Here is a 15,317-nt window from a genome sequence, read left to right as displayed (position 1 = left end):
GTTTCTGACCAAGAAAGTCCACGTGTTTAAAAAATTTTTTTAATTAGTTTCAGTTTTCTAATTTAATTTTAATTGGCTGTTGAACTCCAGATTGCACCAACTTAACAAATTAAAGTTGTGTTGTAATTACATGTTTGGCCAAGCTTGTAAAGCTATTGGTGTATTTAAGTGTGATGTACTGGTGCAGAGTTATCAAATACATTTGTAATTAAGAACATTTATGTCTGTATTATTTTATAAAAAAGAAACATTTTAAGTCAATACAGCACTGTTTTTCTGTATCGGATTGGTATTGTTCGATATTAAACCTCAGATATCTGCATCGATATCAGAAGTGAAAAAAGTGGATGAGTGCATTCCTTGTCCTGACATCTTATTAAAAGCATTTTAGTAAGTAAGATTAGCATCGCTAGTTACCTCTTATGTATCAGTCGGCACCATTACAGGAGTTGTTATGATTATGACTGAGGGAATCTTGAGTACTTCAGTTACAGCAAACAATGTAGGTTGTTCAGTCAGTTTAATTTAAAAATGGGTCAATCATGAACAACTGAATGAAACTGGATTATTTGTCAACTTCTCTTATACAAACAAAACTATCTAAACCTTTTGTGTTCGTTTTTTTCTTAGCTTCCCAAAATGTCAGCCTAATGAAAACAAATTCTTTCCTTCCTGTTGACACTGATGAAGTTGAGAGGAGACCAAATTAAAGAAACGAGGAGCAAAAACAGCCTCGAGGTCCATCTTCTGTCTCCTTCGGTTGAATCCCATGAGAGTTGGATGCAGAGGGGTGTGTGTGTGTGTGTGTGAGTGTGTGAGTGCCTGCCTTCATTTGTTCAGTGGTCAGTGGTCTGCGTGGCCTCCCAGCGGACCCTGACAAATGTTTCAATGGGCCATGTCAGCATGGCTTTGTGCTGCCTAGCACCACATCTGTCTGCTCCAACACTGATGCTCAGAGTCTGATTGGAGAGGCGGGTGGGGGAGGGTGCCGGGATGGGGATGGGGGACAAGCATCAGGCTGTAAAGAGAAAGCTGTGGAGCTCTGTTGTAATGACCAAGGAACCAAACACACATGATAAACTCTGTTGTGTGTTTAAAGAAAAGCTACGTTAACTTTAATGTAACGTCTGGTCCAGATCTGTGCGATGGCCGATGCGTTTGCTCATGTGCGCCCTATTGATCACGGTCTTTGTCTGCTTTCCTATTGATCAGAGCCATGTGCTTCCTTAGAACCTGCTGGTCATACTCAATCATTGCTGGTGAAAGGGTCTCTGTCATGTTAGCTTGCATTTGAATAGAGTCCAACGTTCCACTAGTTCTGAATGTGCTAGCCACATAGCCTCCTCTGGGGAAATGTTACTCTACATCAACATGCATCAATTCATGAACTCCTCTTGCATCATTCAGAAACTGATGTATTAATCAGTGGTGGGACTTGATTAAAATGTTTAATTGATTTAATTGCAGGGTCTGTAGTTGAAAGACACATACATTGGCAAAATAAGCAACATTTTCAATTTAAAGACCCTTTTTTGTTGCTAAATTATTGAATAACTAAAAACACAAGCTCATCAGCAAGGATGTTTATTGTTTTAGTGTTTTATTAAGGTTATTCAACCATCAGATTAGTGCAAAGTGCTATTCTAGAAGTTCTGTTTTCCAGTATTTCAGGGACCTGATCATTAGCGTTGACATTAGCGTTGTGCTGCTGCAACATGTTTAGCATAGAGATGCTATTTCAGGTTTGAATAGCGTTGCTAATAGGCTAACTGTATTTAGCACAATTTGAACACAGCAGTGGTCTTTTCCAGCATCTAATCAGTTTGTTTTTTTTAAGCAAAAATGAACCCACAGTGGGCCAGGAGAAGCGACTTTGTCATTCGTTGCTGTTTGTAGTTGTAACTTGTGCGTCAGATTTGTGGGTTTACCGGAAACATGCAGATACAAAGGTTCCAGCTCAGGACTTTTGTATCCAGTTAAGGACGGCCATCACCGTCTAACAAAACTCTTTGCATCATTTTAAATCAGACGTTACACCTCAGAAATCACTTGACGGAAAATTTGAGCATAAACAATTGGTGTAATTAGTTTGTGTCATGTCTTTGAAGAGATTACCTTTTCTTGTGATTTAAAAAACAAATCTTATTCTTTCATAGTTTTCTTTTACTTTTCCAATAGTTTATTTCATATCTTTTATGTCCTAGAGAATGAATGGCTTGTCCGCCATCCGTGTTTTCACCTGGAGATTCTATCTGGTGTGACACCAGCTCCTCACGTCATGAATTAGCTGGAATCCCGTTAGCGCGTAGCCGCCTTTGCAGGTCCTCCAGTGGCTGGCGTGCACAAAGTGTGAGGCGCCATCCAGATGGCCCTCCCAGATGGATGTTGCGGTCTTAGCAGAGATTACCTTCCTCTATTCCAGTCCCTGCGACACTCCTTAAGACTGCTGGAGCCCGGTGACACACTAGCCCAATTACTGTGCTACTTCACCTAGCATTGGAATCACAGCTATTCTGCTTTGCTCACTACTGGAAAGCAGCTAATCTGCTGTCAGCCTACATCTGTTAATATATTTGTGTGGCCAGTTGATTGATTAATAATTAGGCAGGAAACTGATGAGTTGAGTAGCAGTGGGACGACGTGGGCTAGCGCTAAGTGGTTTATCAGTAACGGACTCCATCCTCTGTACCATTGATACGGCAAGCTAAGGTCAACTCATGCTGTCTGCTCTTTGGCAGAGCAGAGGTCTTAGGAGTAGATTAACACACTCCACTACCGGAACACCCCCACACATGCATACACACACTCGTGCAACCCCCCCAACCCCCCCGCAGAGCCACGCGCTAGTTGTTTGGTCCAAGTTTTTCGGTTATGATTTGTGAGGTTCTGGAGTAAAGAAAATGTAGGTTTCTAACAACCGATTGGCAACAGTGAAGCTTAGATGTTAAAAGGTCCCTTAGAGATCTCCAGATTCATATTTTCTGTATCATGAAGATATTTTATGATTCAACAGTGTACTTTTAGTGATAAGAAAGAAAAATAAAAATAGAAGTTCTGTGTAATGTTTTTCCATCAAACGAGGTTTGGTTGCTCCAGACTTGAATGCTTTCCAGTGTAGTTTGTGGTTTTCATTTAAAATTAGATGTCTACTGTGGCCTATGACACATTTGTGACGGTCAGGCTCATCTCTAAAAGCTTTCTACTGTAATGTAGATTCAGGTTTAATGGAAACAAGCGTGGGGTTTACATAATTGTCATCTCTCGTGTCACTTTAACCTGTGGTTTTCTGCACCGAGGTTTTAGTGTCGGGAATGGCGAGTCCATCCAGCTGCTCCCGACCCACAAAATGTGAGCATTAACACTGGCAGAAAATGACGGGGGCTTCACATGTGGCTTTGTAGAGACCTCGGTTGACATCAGAGCAGTTTTTGAAAGTCTGTCGCTGCTGTAAGATGGAAAATCTCCCTGGTGTGGGCAGGACTTGCATCACTGGGGAACTTAAACTAATATAAGGGCGCCTCGTTGGCTTTAACTGTTTACTTCCTGGTGTTTGGTAACAGAGCTATATTCAGCCTGATTTAGTCACTTATTGCGAAATTTATTAGACCAAATCATCCAAATCTGTTTTTTTTTTTAATTTCAAAATAGTTTTTGTGTTTTTAACTGACTCATCATGCCTCATTTTCTTAGAGGTAAAAAAACGTTTTACTTAAGGACTGTGAATCAGTTTCTTAGTCGAGGATTATCCATTTCATTGACAATTACAAAATAAAATAATCATACCATTTATGGTTGCGAATATGTCGTCATCTCTGTCAGTGGGTGTAGTAAAAATATCGCAGGAGGCTTTTTGGAAAACAATGTTGACTGATTTAGTCCACTTTAGATGCAGAACATTACTGTAACAGTCAACGTTTTGGATTAATAAATAACAGGCTCTGGCTTTTTCATTCAGTTTACACTCTCAGTGTAAAGTGTTTGTTTTGCTTCAGTTTCCACATGAGATTCAGTTTCATTTAGTAAATGGGGAACAAAGTGTGAAGAAAATCCAATATTTCTCAATAGAATCCTCATTGCTTGATATTCTAATATCATGCAGCTGTAAAAAAATATTCTCAAATGTCAAATTTAATTAGTTTTGCTGTGTGTTAATTTGTACTTTTTGTATTACGGCCTGCTGACAGAAACCACGTCCTGCAGCCTCATCTCCACCTTTCCTTTCAGTAGATTACAGAGAAGCGTTATAAATCAGGGTTCGTCAAAGCAGGAGTGAATGTCTCTAGGCATTAGTTGGTGAGTGTTAGTTGGCGTGTGGCCGGAGCCAATCACAACGGCAAAAGTTGACATGAGTTGGGAGCCGCGCTGGTTGACTGTGTTCTTGTTTCAAGCTTTAGGTTTGCTATTTTAAGCGGGAACACTCTTGAGTCACCGGACAGAAACACTCACGCCCATGATGAAACAAAATGAGTGGGCGATTAGCATAACTGGGGATGTTTGAGTTTTGCTTTGTGCTGTGTGTTAGAAAATATTGTTCTAACACACACTCCTTTGTAGAAAGCTTTCATGACAAGGACAGACTATATTTAGTCTGGTTAGTGGGACACTGTGGTGTTTTATAGCAGTCTAGGGCTCAATTAAAGTCACCCCTATATTTCACATTTGATGTCCTGTCCCTTGTTCTCGACACACCTGACTCCTTAAGCCTCTTGGCACCTAGAAATGGCATCATTAAAGTGGCTGTTTGTAACTTCTACAAAAATGTGTTTTTTCCATTTGTGTTAAAACTGTCACCATGTCCTGACTGTGTGACACAACACATGTAATCTGTGTAAAGATCAATCTCCTCTGCCTCCTCCCAGTGCTAGTATTATAGTATAGTATTATTATACTATAATAATAATACTATTATTAGTATTATTATACCGCTCTCACTCAAAAGCCGCTCTCACTCAAAAGCAACCAATCAGAGCCAGGAGGAGGGTGTTAGTGCTGTCAATCATTCCAGTGTACGCAACGTAACTAGCTGTTACAGAAAAACTATTTATTTACTGTTATGCTAACTATCCTTAGCATTCATGGCAGGATCGATTGTGGGGAACGCAGTAGCGTAACAGAGAGCATGGGGAGGATGTGAGCAGCGAGTACACAAGCATGATTGACAGTGATAAGGTCTGCTAATGGGCTCTGACTGGTTGTTTCCTGTTAGCACTGGGAGAAGACAGACAAGCCATAAAAGTTACGTACCAGTTTGATGCCCTTCTGCTTTGTTGGGACAATTTTGAAAAAACAAACTTTTAATTTAGTGGGATCAAACTTCAGTGTAAAGAAATATTATTTTTTTCCCATCAAATCTACTGTAGCAACATTTCTGAAACCCCTAAGAGTTTAATGTTAAAGCAGCTGAAGCTTTTTCAATGTGTACATTGAAGTTGATCAGAGTGCTGGAAAATCTTTAGTCAGTAACTCAATACTTTTTGTTTTCCTTGGATATAAATATAACGTGACACAGAGGTGTTTCTTCAAAAGAAGAAATTTTGAATAAACTAAAGATAGAAGTGTTTTTGTCTTGTTCAGACTAAAATCCCGTCTGGAACTTGATGTCTTTTCAGAAATCAGCGACTTGGAGGATTTAACTAAATGACTCTGGGATCAAAGGGAAATAAATGTCGGTCTCATGATTTGGTTTAAGTGTGAAAATGTGAAACGGTAAGGTCAGGGTGAAAGCTGCTGATTGATATAAAAAAATGTTCAGCCAGTTTAGGTGGTGGAGAAGGAAAAAAAATCCTTGTATCCTAAGGTAGAATTATTTTCTGCTGACTGGAATCAAACCACAGGCTGTATGTGAAAATGTAAACTCACCATCAGCAGTAATAATGCAGAACAGATGCAGGGAACACAAAAGCGTACAGAAACTACCAACCTCCTTTTTTCCACAAAAACACAGCAGGAAAAGGAATAACGCAGTAGGTTGGTTTATCTTTCTTTTATCTGTGTGTAAAGCTAATTCCCAAATCATACACTCAATTCATTTTTCCTCTGTTTTCTTCTTTCTTGTGGTCAATTTCAACTTATCCTACTGCTGATAAATGGAGCCAAAGGAAAATTACACTTAATTCAATCACAGAACTGAGCTGAATTATTATCTGCCGTATTTACAGGCAAATCAAGACCGCTCGAATTCCTGATGAGAACCGATCGCAGCTCCCAAGGAATACGAAATGATGAAGTGTGTGTTTTTTGGATGTCCTAAAAGGTGTTTTGATTGGAAGGCGCCTGCTTTCCTTCGTCATTTTCAGGAACCGCTCACTCAGTTTGACTTTTTTCCCCCTCTCTTTCTTTTCCTCCCTTTCTCCCCTCTTTCTCTTTTCAGGGACATCAAGCCTGACAACATTCTGCTGGATATGAACGGCCACATCCGCCTGGCTGACTTCGGCTCCTGCCTCAAGCTCATGGAGGATGGGACGGTAGGTTTTGACTGCGCCGCCGCCGCCGCTGCTGCTGTTGTTCCTCCCGGTCCAAAGCAAATAATACCAGAGTTTTACTAACCTCACTGCCTTAACCCCGGGGGTCTCCCATGAGGAGCGTGCGGTTCGGCTGCTTGGCCTGGCTCTGCGATTCAGACGATTCTCCTGATGTTGCAGGAAGGAAAACTGAAGGGATGAAATGAAAGATTACAGAGCGGAAAATGCTAATAATAAGGGCGACTGCTCCAAGTCTGAAAGTAGGATGAAAGTGATGCAGACTCCAGTTACCCCCCCAAAAAATTAAATTCCTTGTTTTAATCAGTTACATTCATTCCTTTAAATGGTGTTCTTTACTAAATGACACAGAGAGATGTGTTTATGTTTAAGAAAATACGAGAACATGAGGAGAGGAAACAGAACTGCTACGTCTTCACCCACTTCAAAATAAGAGCATGAATATAACCATCCAACTATTTGAAGAGTTCTTGACAGTCGATGACCAAAACTTCAACACTGACGTCGAACTTAATTCAACTGAAAGTTTGCAGAACAGCAAAGCAAAGTAGCGCTTTAGAATTTATCTGGAGGAATTAGTGTAGAGGACGTTAAATGCATGAAGTGTTTTCAAAATTAGCAAAAATCGATAAAGCTTCAAATGAAAGATTAGCTCCCTGATTAGCGGTTTTGTGCCCACTTCTATCTAAATGCATAGGCCATTCAGTGCCTTGTAATCTAATATGATTTTCAAATGGATTCATTTACAGTCAACAAATAAAAGCAGTGATTTAAAGACTGGTGAAAAATCAGTCATTTTCCAGCTGCCTGATGGTTTTAACTTTTTTACTGAGACTGGCTTGAATAAAGACGACCAGAATAATATCAGAATTAAAGGTTCCTAGTCAAAACATGGCACAGATACTAGTGTGTGGTTGTAAGAAGGTTGTAGACTGATTTAATCCATCTAAGTTGGTTTGGTTTGTGGCCTTTAGCCTTACCATGTATAATTATCCCAATCTTTAACCTTGTATTTCACATAGAAAAAATTAATGACGCATGTTTTTTCTGCATTGAGCTGAGAAACATTGTGATCCATTTTCTGAATTGTGAGGTTGTCATCAGCATATGATTAATATTGAGATGTTTTAGTGCCCTGAGGTACTCCATGTGATACTTGTTTGCCAAATGACAAAAAGTAGCTTTAGTTTGACGTGTGAACACAAACAGATGAGCCTTAAAGTAAAGGTACAACAATGTAAAGTGTAACGTAAAAAGAAGGCAGTGTTTGTAAGGCAGAAACATATTTCAAGTATTAAACATAGCTGCTTTTTTGACTTTATATCTGTGCAAAGATTGGTTTTTCCATCTTACAACATTGAGAAGGCATGGAGATGAGAACCTCCTCCTCCACTAACCACTAGCCTTTCCAGTGAGTACTGCTTAGTAACATGACGCATGTTTTTTTTGTAGCCTAAAGCAGTTTGGTAAGCGTCAATACAGCAGACAAACTGAGAAATAACCTTTGTAATTAAGCCTCGAAGCGTTCATGCATCACTCTGTACTTGTATAATACAAAACACCTAAGAGGATCCTCTCTCAACAGGACTCTGAATGTTGGGTGAATGCAATAATGCTATGAGCAAATATACTACATATTTTAAACAAAACCAGGATAATATTGATTAAAAATGAGAAATTTGAGCACAACAGCGGTCCTAAAGTTTTACATCCATTTTTACAGCGTTCTGACAGCTTGAAGGGAGGAATCTGTGTAGGAGTTGTGTGGTTTTGCTTTAAATGTTGCTGAGCAGCTTGGTTAACGGTTTCAGAAAGTTCATTTAGTCGGTCTGAAGAGCCTCTGACGATGATCACAGCTCTGCTCCTGCACTGAATCCTGACCCAAGAGTTAGGACACTGCAGTGAGCCTCTCCTGTCTGCCATGCTACTGCTGAGCCACCACTTTTAGTCATAGTTAATACTAGTGAACCAATCAATAAACCAAGTTTATTTGTATAGCACATTTCAGCAACAATGCAGTTCAAAGTGCTTCACATTATAAAAACGCAGAAAGGCAAACTCATAACAGACACCACTACAGTCAAAAATGTAGAGAAACAGCTACAAACGTTACATCATCAAATTATCAATGCACATCAAATATGTTGGTCAGTGTTTCCTTTATTATGACTCAAAAGCAGCTCTATAAACTCTAGTGAATGATGTGACTGCAATCAGACTCCTATGTGAACGGTTTACTGTGTGCAGAATAAGACGCATACATCACACAGCAGCACGCTGTTTACTGAAGTAACAACGGATGCTGACGTTTACGGATTCATGTTAAAGTTTAGTCAGCAACAGGAGCCGACAGAATTGTCACAAAATCATAAGAAGGCAAACGAAGATAATAAAAAAAATAGCCCAACTAATAGCAATGGTCTTTTGTGGAGAATTGACTGCAACTTCTGTAGAGAAGTGTGTTTGGGTGTGTAGTTGGAGCTAAGAGTGGTGTTACTGTGATGTGAGGCTTCACTGACTTCTTCTGCTGCAGAATTAGAACATTAATGACATAAGGTCTAATGAAACTGAACATGACCGTTCTGACTGCAGACGCTCTGAAAACTACAAACTATGCATCTGTTTTAGTACCACATACAGAAATAGAGGAAATCAGATGTTTTTGTAAAAGATTGGAATTGTGCCATTTGGACTGTGGTGAAAAAGTCAGATATGTGTCACATCTGAGCAGAAAAATCAGATTTGTGTGATTGTAGGGTGTGTTTATGTTTACGCTCTCTCTGCCGCGTTCCGTTCAGTGGATTCATTGGATCCTAAGTGGTGTTTTGCTTTCCACTGCCAGGTCCAGTCCTCTGTGGCAGTAGGAACTCCAGATTACATTTCCCCCGAGATCCTCCAGGCGATGGAAGACGGGAAGGGCAAGTATGGACCCGAGTGCGACTGGTGGTCCCTGGGCGTCTGCATGTACGAGATGCTGTACGGGGAGACTCCTTTCTATGCAGAATCCCTGGTGGAAACCTACGGGAAAATCATGAACCACAAGGTGAGCCGACTGGAGTTCAGCGCCGCCGGCCGGCGGGTTTCGTTTGTTGTTTTCTCACACTCTCAGCTGTCTGATGTCATTTCCTTTTAACAGGAGCGATTCCAGTTCCCACAGCAGATAACAGACGTGTCGGAGGAAGCGAAAGATCTGATTCGCCGCCTCATTTGCAGTCGGGAACACAGGCTGGGTCAAAACGGCATCGAGGACTTCAAACAGCACCCGTTTTTCACTGGTACACACAGAGTCCTTCCTCATCCTGATACTCAGTGTGAATATAAATACATACCTGACATCACTTATACCTCAATAGAATGAATTATAATAATAAGTTAGTATTATTATAGCATTTTAATCAGAATTCATTGTGTCATTGTGTGGTGTTCTTAATTGTACCAACTCGTGTTGTTGCTGCTTTCAGGCATAGACTGGGACAACATTCGTACTTGTGAGGCCCCTTACATCCCAGAAGTCAGCAGTCCTACAGATACCTCTAACTTTGACGTAGACGACGACTGTCTAAAGAATTCGGTAAGGTCTTATTTAGTAAAACATGTGACCTTATATGCAGTATTTGTTATATTTTGTAAAGAATCACTTATTTCTCTTGTTGTTTCCTGGCTTTCAGGAGACTATGCCTCCTCCCTCTCACACTGCCTTCTCTGGCCATCACCTGCCGTTTGTGGGTTTCACCTATACAAGTAAATGGTAAGTGTAATCCTCTGAATCACTCCCAGAATCAGGCTGTGGTGATGTGTGTGTTTTTGAGGAGTTGGTCCTGAACTGAAGTGGAAAGTGTGTTCCTGTTCAAATAAAAGTTGTCTTTTTTTCTTAAGTAAAAGGCTCATTTCTTGGTTTCTTTTTTCTGTTTATGTTTGTCTGTTTTTGTCTCCATCTTTATTTCTTTCTTTACGTCTGTCTTTGTCCTTAGCACTTTGTATTGCCTTGTTGCTGAAAATGTGCTATATAAATAAAATTACCGTTACCTTACATCTTTCTTTCCTTCTTATTTTTCTGTCCGTATTTCTTTCTTTGTCAGTCTTTTTCTTTTATTAAGTCTTTCTTTCTTACTGCCCTTTTTTAGTGTTTTTTCTCTATCCCTCTGTTCTTCTTTCCTTTCTTTGTTTTTCTTTCTTTCTCTCTTCCTTTCCTTCTGTTTATTCTCTCATCAGTCTTTCTGACGAGTATAACACACATTTGTTTTGGACCCTATTAATTCTGATACGCCTAAATGAATGAATTAATCTTCCTAAACTGATAGTCCAGGAAAGAAGAGCGTTAGTCAGAGAATCAGGGTTACCGCAATGGTAACTCTGGAGGAGCTTTAAAGACCCACAGCTCAGGTGAGAGAATTTGGTGAAACCCTGCAAGTCTAATTTTCACCGTTTACTTACCTCGTAGTTCCCTATCGGACCGGGGCTGCCTCCGACAGCTGGCCGTGGATCCGGGCAAAGCTGGGCAGGGCCAGTTGGACCTGGAAGTCCAGCGCAGGCTGGAGGACAGCCTCGCCACCGAGGCATACGAGAGAAGGATACGTCGCCTGGAGCAGGAGAAACTAGAGCTGAGTCGCAAACTGCAAGGTGAGCTTCTGCCAATGCCTCATCTGTTCTTAGTGTATGGTGGTGAATCCAACCTTCACTGGTCCAACAAACCCGGTCGTTCTCCCCTTTATAGAGTCGACTCAGGCTGTGCAGGCCCTGCAGCACCCAACAGGCGAGGGACCAGTCAGCTCCAACAAGGAAGTGGAGATCAGGAGCCTCAAGAGCGAGATCGACATTCTCAAGAAGCAGATTGCAGGTCAGGGTGTAAAAACAGACCCACACTGAAAGTCAAACTTTATGTTCTCACTCAAACGCATCCCTGTATCAGACTCAGGCCAACTGGAGAAGCAGCTGGAGGACGTGACGTCAGCACGCAGGGACCTGGAGGACTCGTCCAAACACATCCAGAGTCTGGAGAAGCAGATGAAAAGCCTCACACAGGAGAAGGACGACTTACAGAAGGTAAAAACACTCGTTTCTGCTGCTCGTCTTATTTTTGTTTCAGCTTTTTTGAACTATTTGCTAATGGAAGGTTTTTCCTTTAAGAATATTTTTACACTTTCGCTGCATCCGTAATCCAACTATACCAAATCTGTATAAACGGGGATCCTTAAAAAGGCTTAAAATGTTTTACACTAGTGTATCCAAAATGAAATCCTGTAAATTTCATAAAATTTTTATTTAGCCTTAAATATGCTCATCACAAGTCTTAAAATCTTGCTGTGGTAGAACAATTTAGTCTGTAGTTTATTTTTCTCCTGGACTTTTCTGTTTGAGCCGCAAGCCGACATCTTGATTGCTAACTAGCTGCTAGCATACCTTTGCTAGCTAGTTAGGCTTTTTGCGTCCATCATCGGTAAGTGTAGATTTATGGGCAGTTGGCTAACCAATACGAGGCTAGCTGTGTTCTGTCCCAAAAAATCTGCAGGGAGTTCAGACTGTAGAGAACATTCCAAAATATGTAATTTTCTTCTCTAAATTTTTGTCGTGATTCAGGTCTTAAATTTCATTCATAATGGTCTTTAAAAGTCTTAAATATGATTTGGTGAAACCTACAGAAACCCTGATGAAGATGGCTTTTTTTGGTAAATGTTGCACTTCAAAGTTTTGTTGAGGATGTGAAATGATTCCCGTTTCTCTCTCCGCTCTGAGCAGGGCCTTGTGGAGGCGGCTGAGAAAATGAAGTCCCAGTCTAAAGAGCTGAAGGAGGCCCACAGCCAGAGGAACCTGGCCATGCAGGAGTTTTCTGAGCTCAATGAGAAGCTGACAGAGTTCAGGTAGAACCCTGCACACTTGTGTTTTCCTGGACTGATTGTTCTGCCCGGAAACGGGTTATTTTGCCTGTGCACAAAACCAGCAACCTTTAGATTTAAACTGTCCTGGCAGGTCTGCAAAGCAGCGCCTGGTTCGCCAGCTGCGCGACAAGGAGGAGGAGATGGAGAGCCAGAATCAGAGGGTAGAGGCTCTCCGCCTTGAGGTGCGAAAGGCTGAGAGGGCCAAGAAGGAGGTAGAGTAGATTCCCTGTGATTGGTAGCAACACCTTTCTCTGTCTGCACCTGCTGGTTAGTAAACACTTCAACCTCCGGTTAGCCTTCCACTTTTATTGCCTTTCCTCAAGTACGAGGGGTGGCTTTCTTTTACTCTCTAGTTTCACTCCCAAGTCCCGACACCATTCATAGTCAGAAAAGCAGTAGAATATAGTCACCAACTAAAAAAAATATTTCATTTTATGTGTAGCATTGTTGTTTAGTTGTGCATGTTTTCTCATATGTCTCTAGGTTATTGTTGTTTTCTCTCAAGGTTCCTAAGTGGTCTGGAAAGAATGTGGAGTTAAAGTATTTTCTAGGATTGGGGAAGTATGGAAAAAGAAAATGAAGCATAAAAAATTTATTTCCAGATGTGCATTTCCACCTATCCATCCATCTGTCCATCCGTTTATCCAAACTGCGCTTAAAGGGGCAGTATTATGTAAAATCGACTGTTTTGAGCTTTACATCATGTTAGTTTCTCATCAAAAACGTACCTGGAGTGTTGCCTTGATTCTGTCATGTATGTTTGAGAAATCCTCAATCCTTAATCTCCCATGGCAACCATTCAGCTGTGCAAACTGTCTAGGTGGACCTAGCCCTGGATTCGAGGAAAAAGCTATTCCTTGAAAGCTGCAGTTTCCAACCTTTTTCCTATCAGTTCCTTCAGACTAGCCAGCAGCAATTAGCAAACACCTGGTGGAACTGAGTATCTGCTGTGTTTCACTTCTCAGTGAAACACTGGAAAAAATGTTGAGCGGTTAATACTGGAGCCATATTGCGATGACTTCCTGCAGGTGGAGTTTCAGAAAGAATAGGAGCTACTTAAAGAGGCAGAGGCCCAATTTAAGGCGTTAAATTACAAAATCAAAGTTCTTTTAAGTTGTATTTTATATATAAAATTTTTATAATATCTGAACGTGACACAGTTACTAGATAGTGCTATGAAATGGCACCATGCTCCTAGAAAACACATAGTACTGCCCCTTTAAGAAATTAGTTTTAATGGTAAATGTGTAGGAATCATGTTCAGGAAATCATATCAGCTGAATGTTGGTCTCCAATCAGTCCGCGTTTGTCCATCACCAGATGGAGGTTCAGGCTGAGGAGCAAGCCGCCGAGGCTCAGAAAGAGAAAAAGCTGAGAGAGCGCAACGAGCAGTACAGCCGCCAGCTGGAGGAGGAACTGGAAGGACTTAAGGTGAGGATGCAGCGCAGCACGTCTCATCCCAGGAACCCTGTTGCCGCTCTGTTTTTAAATCTCTGATCATTCCGGCTCTGCAGGTGAAGCAGGTCGGCTCTCCGGCCGCTCCGACTTCAGCTGACCAGACGCAGGAGGTGGGGCGTCTGCGAGCAGAGATGGAGAAGAAGACGCTGCTGTACGAGGAGGAGCTGGCGCGCAGAGAGGCTCAGCACAGCACCGAGCTCAAGGCGCTGCGCAAAGAGCTGAGGGATGCCGAGAGCCAGCAGCTCAACCTGCAGAAAGAGATCCTGATGCTGAAAGACAAACTGGACAAGATCCGCCGGGAGAGGTGAGACTGTCCCTCTGTCTCTGCTCTGGCTTGTTAATCAGTTGTCTGATCTGATCAAGACTTTTTATTTTTGTTTTTTTACAGTGGTGATACTGTGAGGTAATTACAGAAAGATGTCTAACATATCCAGATAAATAGCTGTGATGTATTTGCTGTAGTTTCCCCAGATTCCTGTCCTGATCACTGTCTTTTCTCAGAGTTCTTGTATAGCTATATTTTAAGCATGTTGGATACGGAGGACCAAAAGGGACAAAATTAAATAAATATATCATTGAATCACTAATTAAGTATGAAAAGGAAATATATAAATTCTTAATTAAATGTTTATTATGTCAATAAATCATTAAAATGCAAATTTATCTTGGTAGATCTGTCAAACTCAACAAGTTCAGCCAAATTTTTTGAAAATCATCTACAGATGGTAGAGATTCACAATCTTTTTCTTGGAGATGTTTTACAATTAACAGACTAGATGGAAAGTGGAATCATTTTAACAGACTCAGGCTGAACTAGTTGATCAGTTTTAGCCCCGCCCATAACCACGCCCCACGACTTTGATGGCGAGTTTGACAGATCGAATTATTTCATGGTGATGCTGCAGGAACCATGAAATAATTAAATACACAATTTGTTATGTTGAGCCACTATTATAAGCTTGAGTCTTATTGATTTTAACTACATATTTTATAAAATGTGTAATAAATACATTATTTAAACCTTTAATTCACCATTTAATTATTTTACGGTATATTTAATAAATGATTTAACAATGTTATTTATTTAATTTAGTCCCTTTTGACGTTCCATAGTTAGATACGTGTATGAGCATTAATACCCTCACAGAGATGGCTGCCCTGATCTGATTTGTTGGCACAAATAATATCATTTTTATCTTTTCAAGGCTTCAGCAAACCGTTCAGCTGCTTCGGGCCCCAGAACTGATCTGGGGCCTCTGTGAGTCACATCACTGCTTTTTTCTCTGCGCTCTGCGTGGGCTGGCAGGAGGTTTTCGCACTACGATAGCCTCCAGTAAAACTGCGGCACTATTGTGATATTTAGCCCAAGAAAAAGAATGATGATGGCTGTCCTTTTAGTTTCCACACTATGGCGTGTCTGTACATTTTGAAACTGGAAACTTTTTCTGTAAATTCCTGTAAAACATAACCAGCTGGCCGACTTTGATTATGGAGCCATGAAAGT

General features: G+C 40.9%; 1 protein-coding gene across 10 annotated transcripts in view; it reads left to right on the top strand.

Moving 5' to 3' along the window:
* Positions 1 to 15,317, top strand: part of cdc42bpa (CDC42 binding protein kinase alpha) — an 82,907-nt gene that overhangs the window by 43,305 nt on the left and 24,285 nt on the right. For 8 of the 10 annotated variants that reach the window (XM_023347533.1, XM_023347538.1, XM_023347537.1 and 5 more), the window contains exons 7-19: positions 6,371 to 6,464; positions 9,322 to 9,522; positions 9,616 to 9,754; positions 9,941 to 10,050; positions 10,148 to 10,227; positions 10,921 to 11,099; positions 11,194 to 11,316; positions 11,389 to 11,522; positions 12,216 to 12,337; positions 12,447 to 12,567; positions 13,676 to 13,786; positions 13,870 to 14,117; positions 14,202 to 14,216. In XM_023347533.1, the coding sequence (XP_023203301.1) occupies positions 6,371 to 6,464; positions 9,322 to 9,522; positions 9,616 to 9,754; positions 9,941 to 10,050; positions 10,148 to 10,227; positions 10,921 to 11,099; positions 11,194 to 11,316; positions 11,389 to 11,522; positions 12,216 to 12,337; positions 12,447 to 12,567; positions 13,676 to 13,786; positions 13,870 to 14,117; positions 14,202 to 14,216 (1,677 nt within the window). The remainder of the gene's footprint in view (positions 1 to 6,370; positions 6,465 to 9,321; positions 9,523 to 9,615; positions 9,755 to 9,940; positions 10,051 to 10,147; positions 10,228 to 10,920; positions 11,100 to 11,193; positions 11,317 to 11,388; positions 11,523 to 12,215; positions 12,338 to 12,446; positions 12,568 to 13,675; positions 13,787 to 13,869; positions 14,118 to 14,201; positions 14,217 to 15,317) is intronic. The other 2 variants (XM_023347536.1, XM_014473360.2) reach the window with 1 other exon arrangement.

This window comes from Xiphophorus maculatus, chromosome 15 (genome assembly GCF_002775205.1).
Source record: "Xiphophorus maculatus strain JP 163 A chromosome 15, X_maculatus-5.0-male, whole genome shotgun sequence".
Taxonomy (NCBI): Eukaryota; Metazoa; Chordata; class Actinopteri; order Cyprinodontiformes; family Poeciliidae; genus Xiphophorus; species Xiphophorus maculatus.
This window is presented reverse-complemented; position numbering and strand designations above follow the sequence as displayed.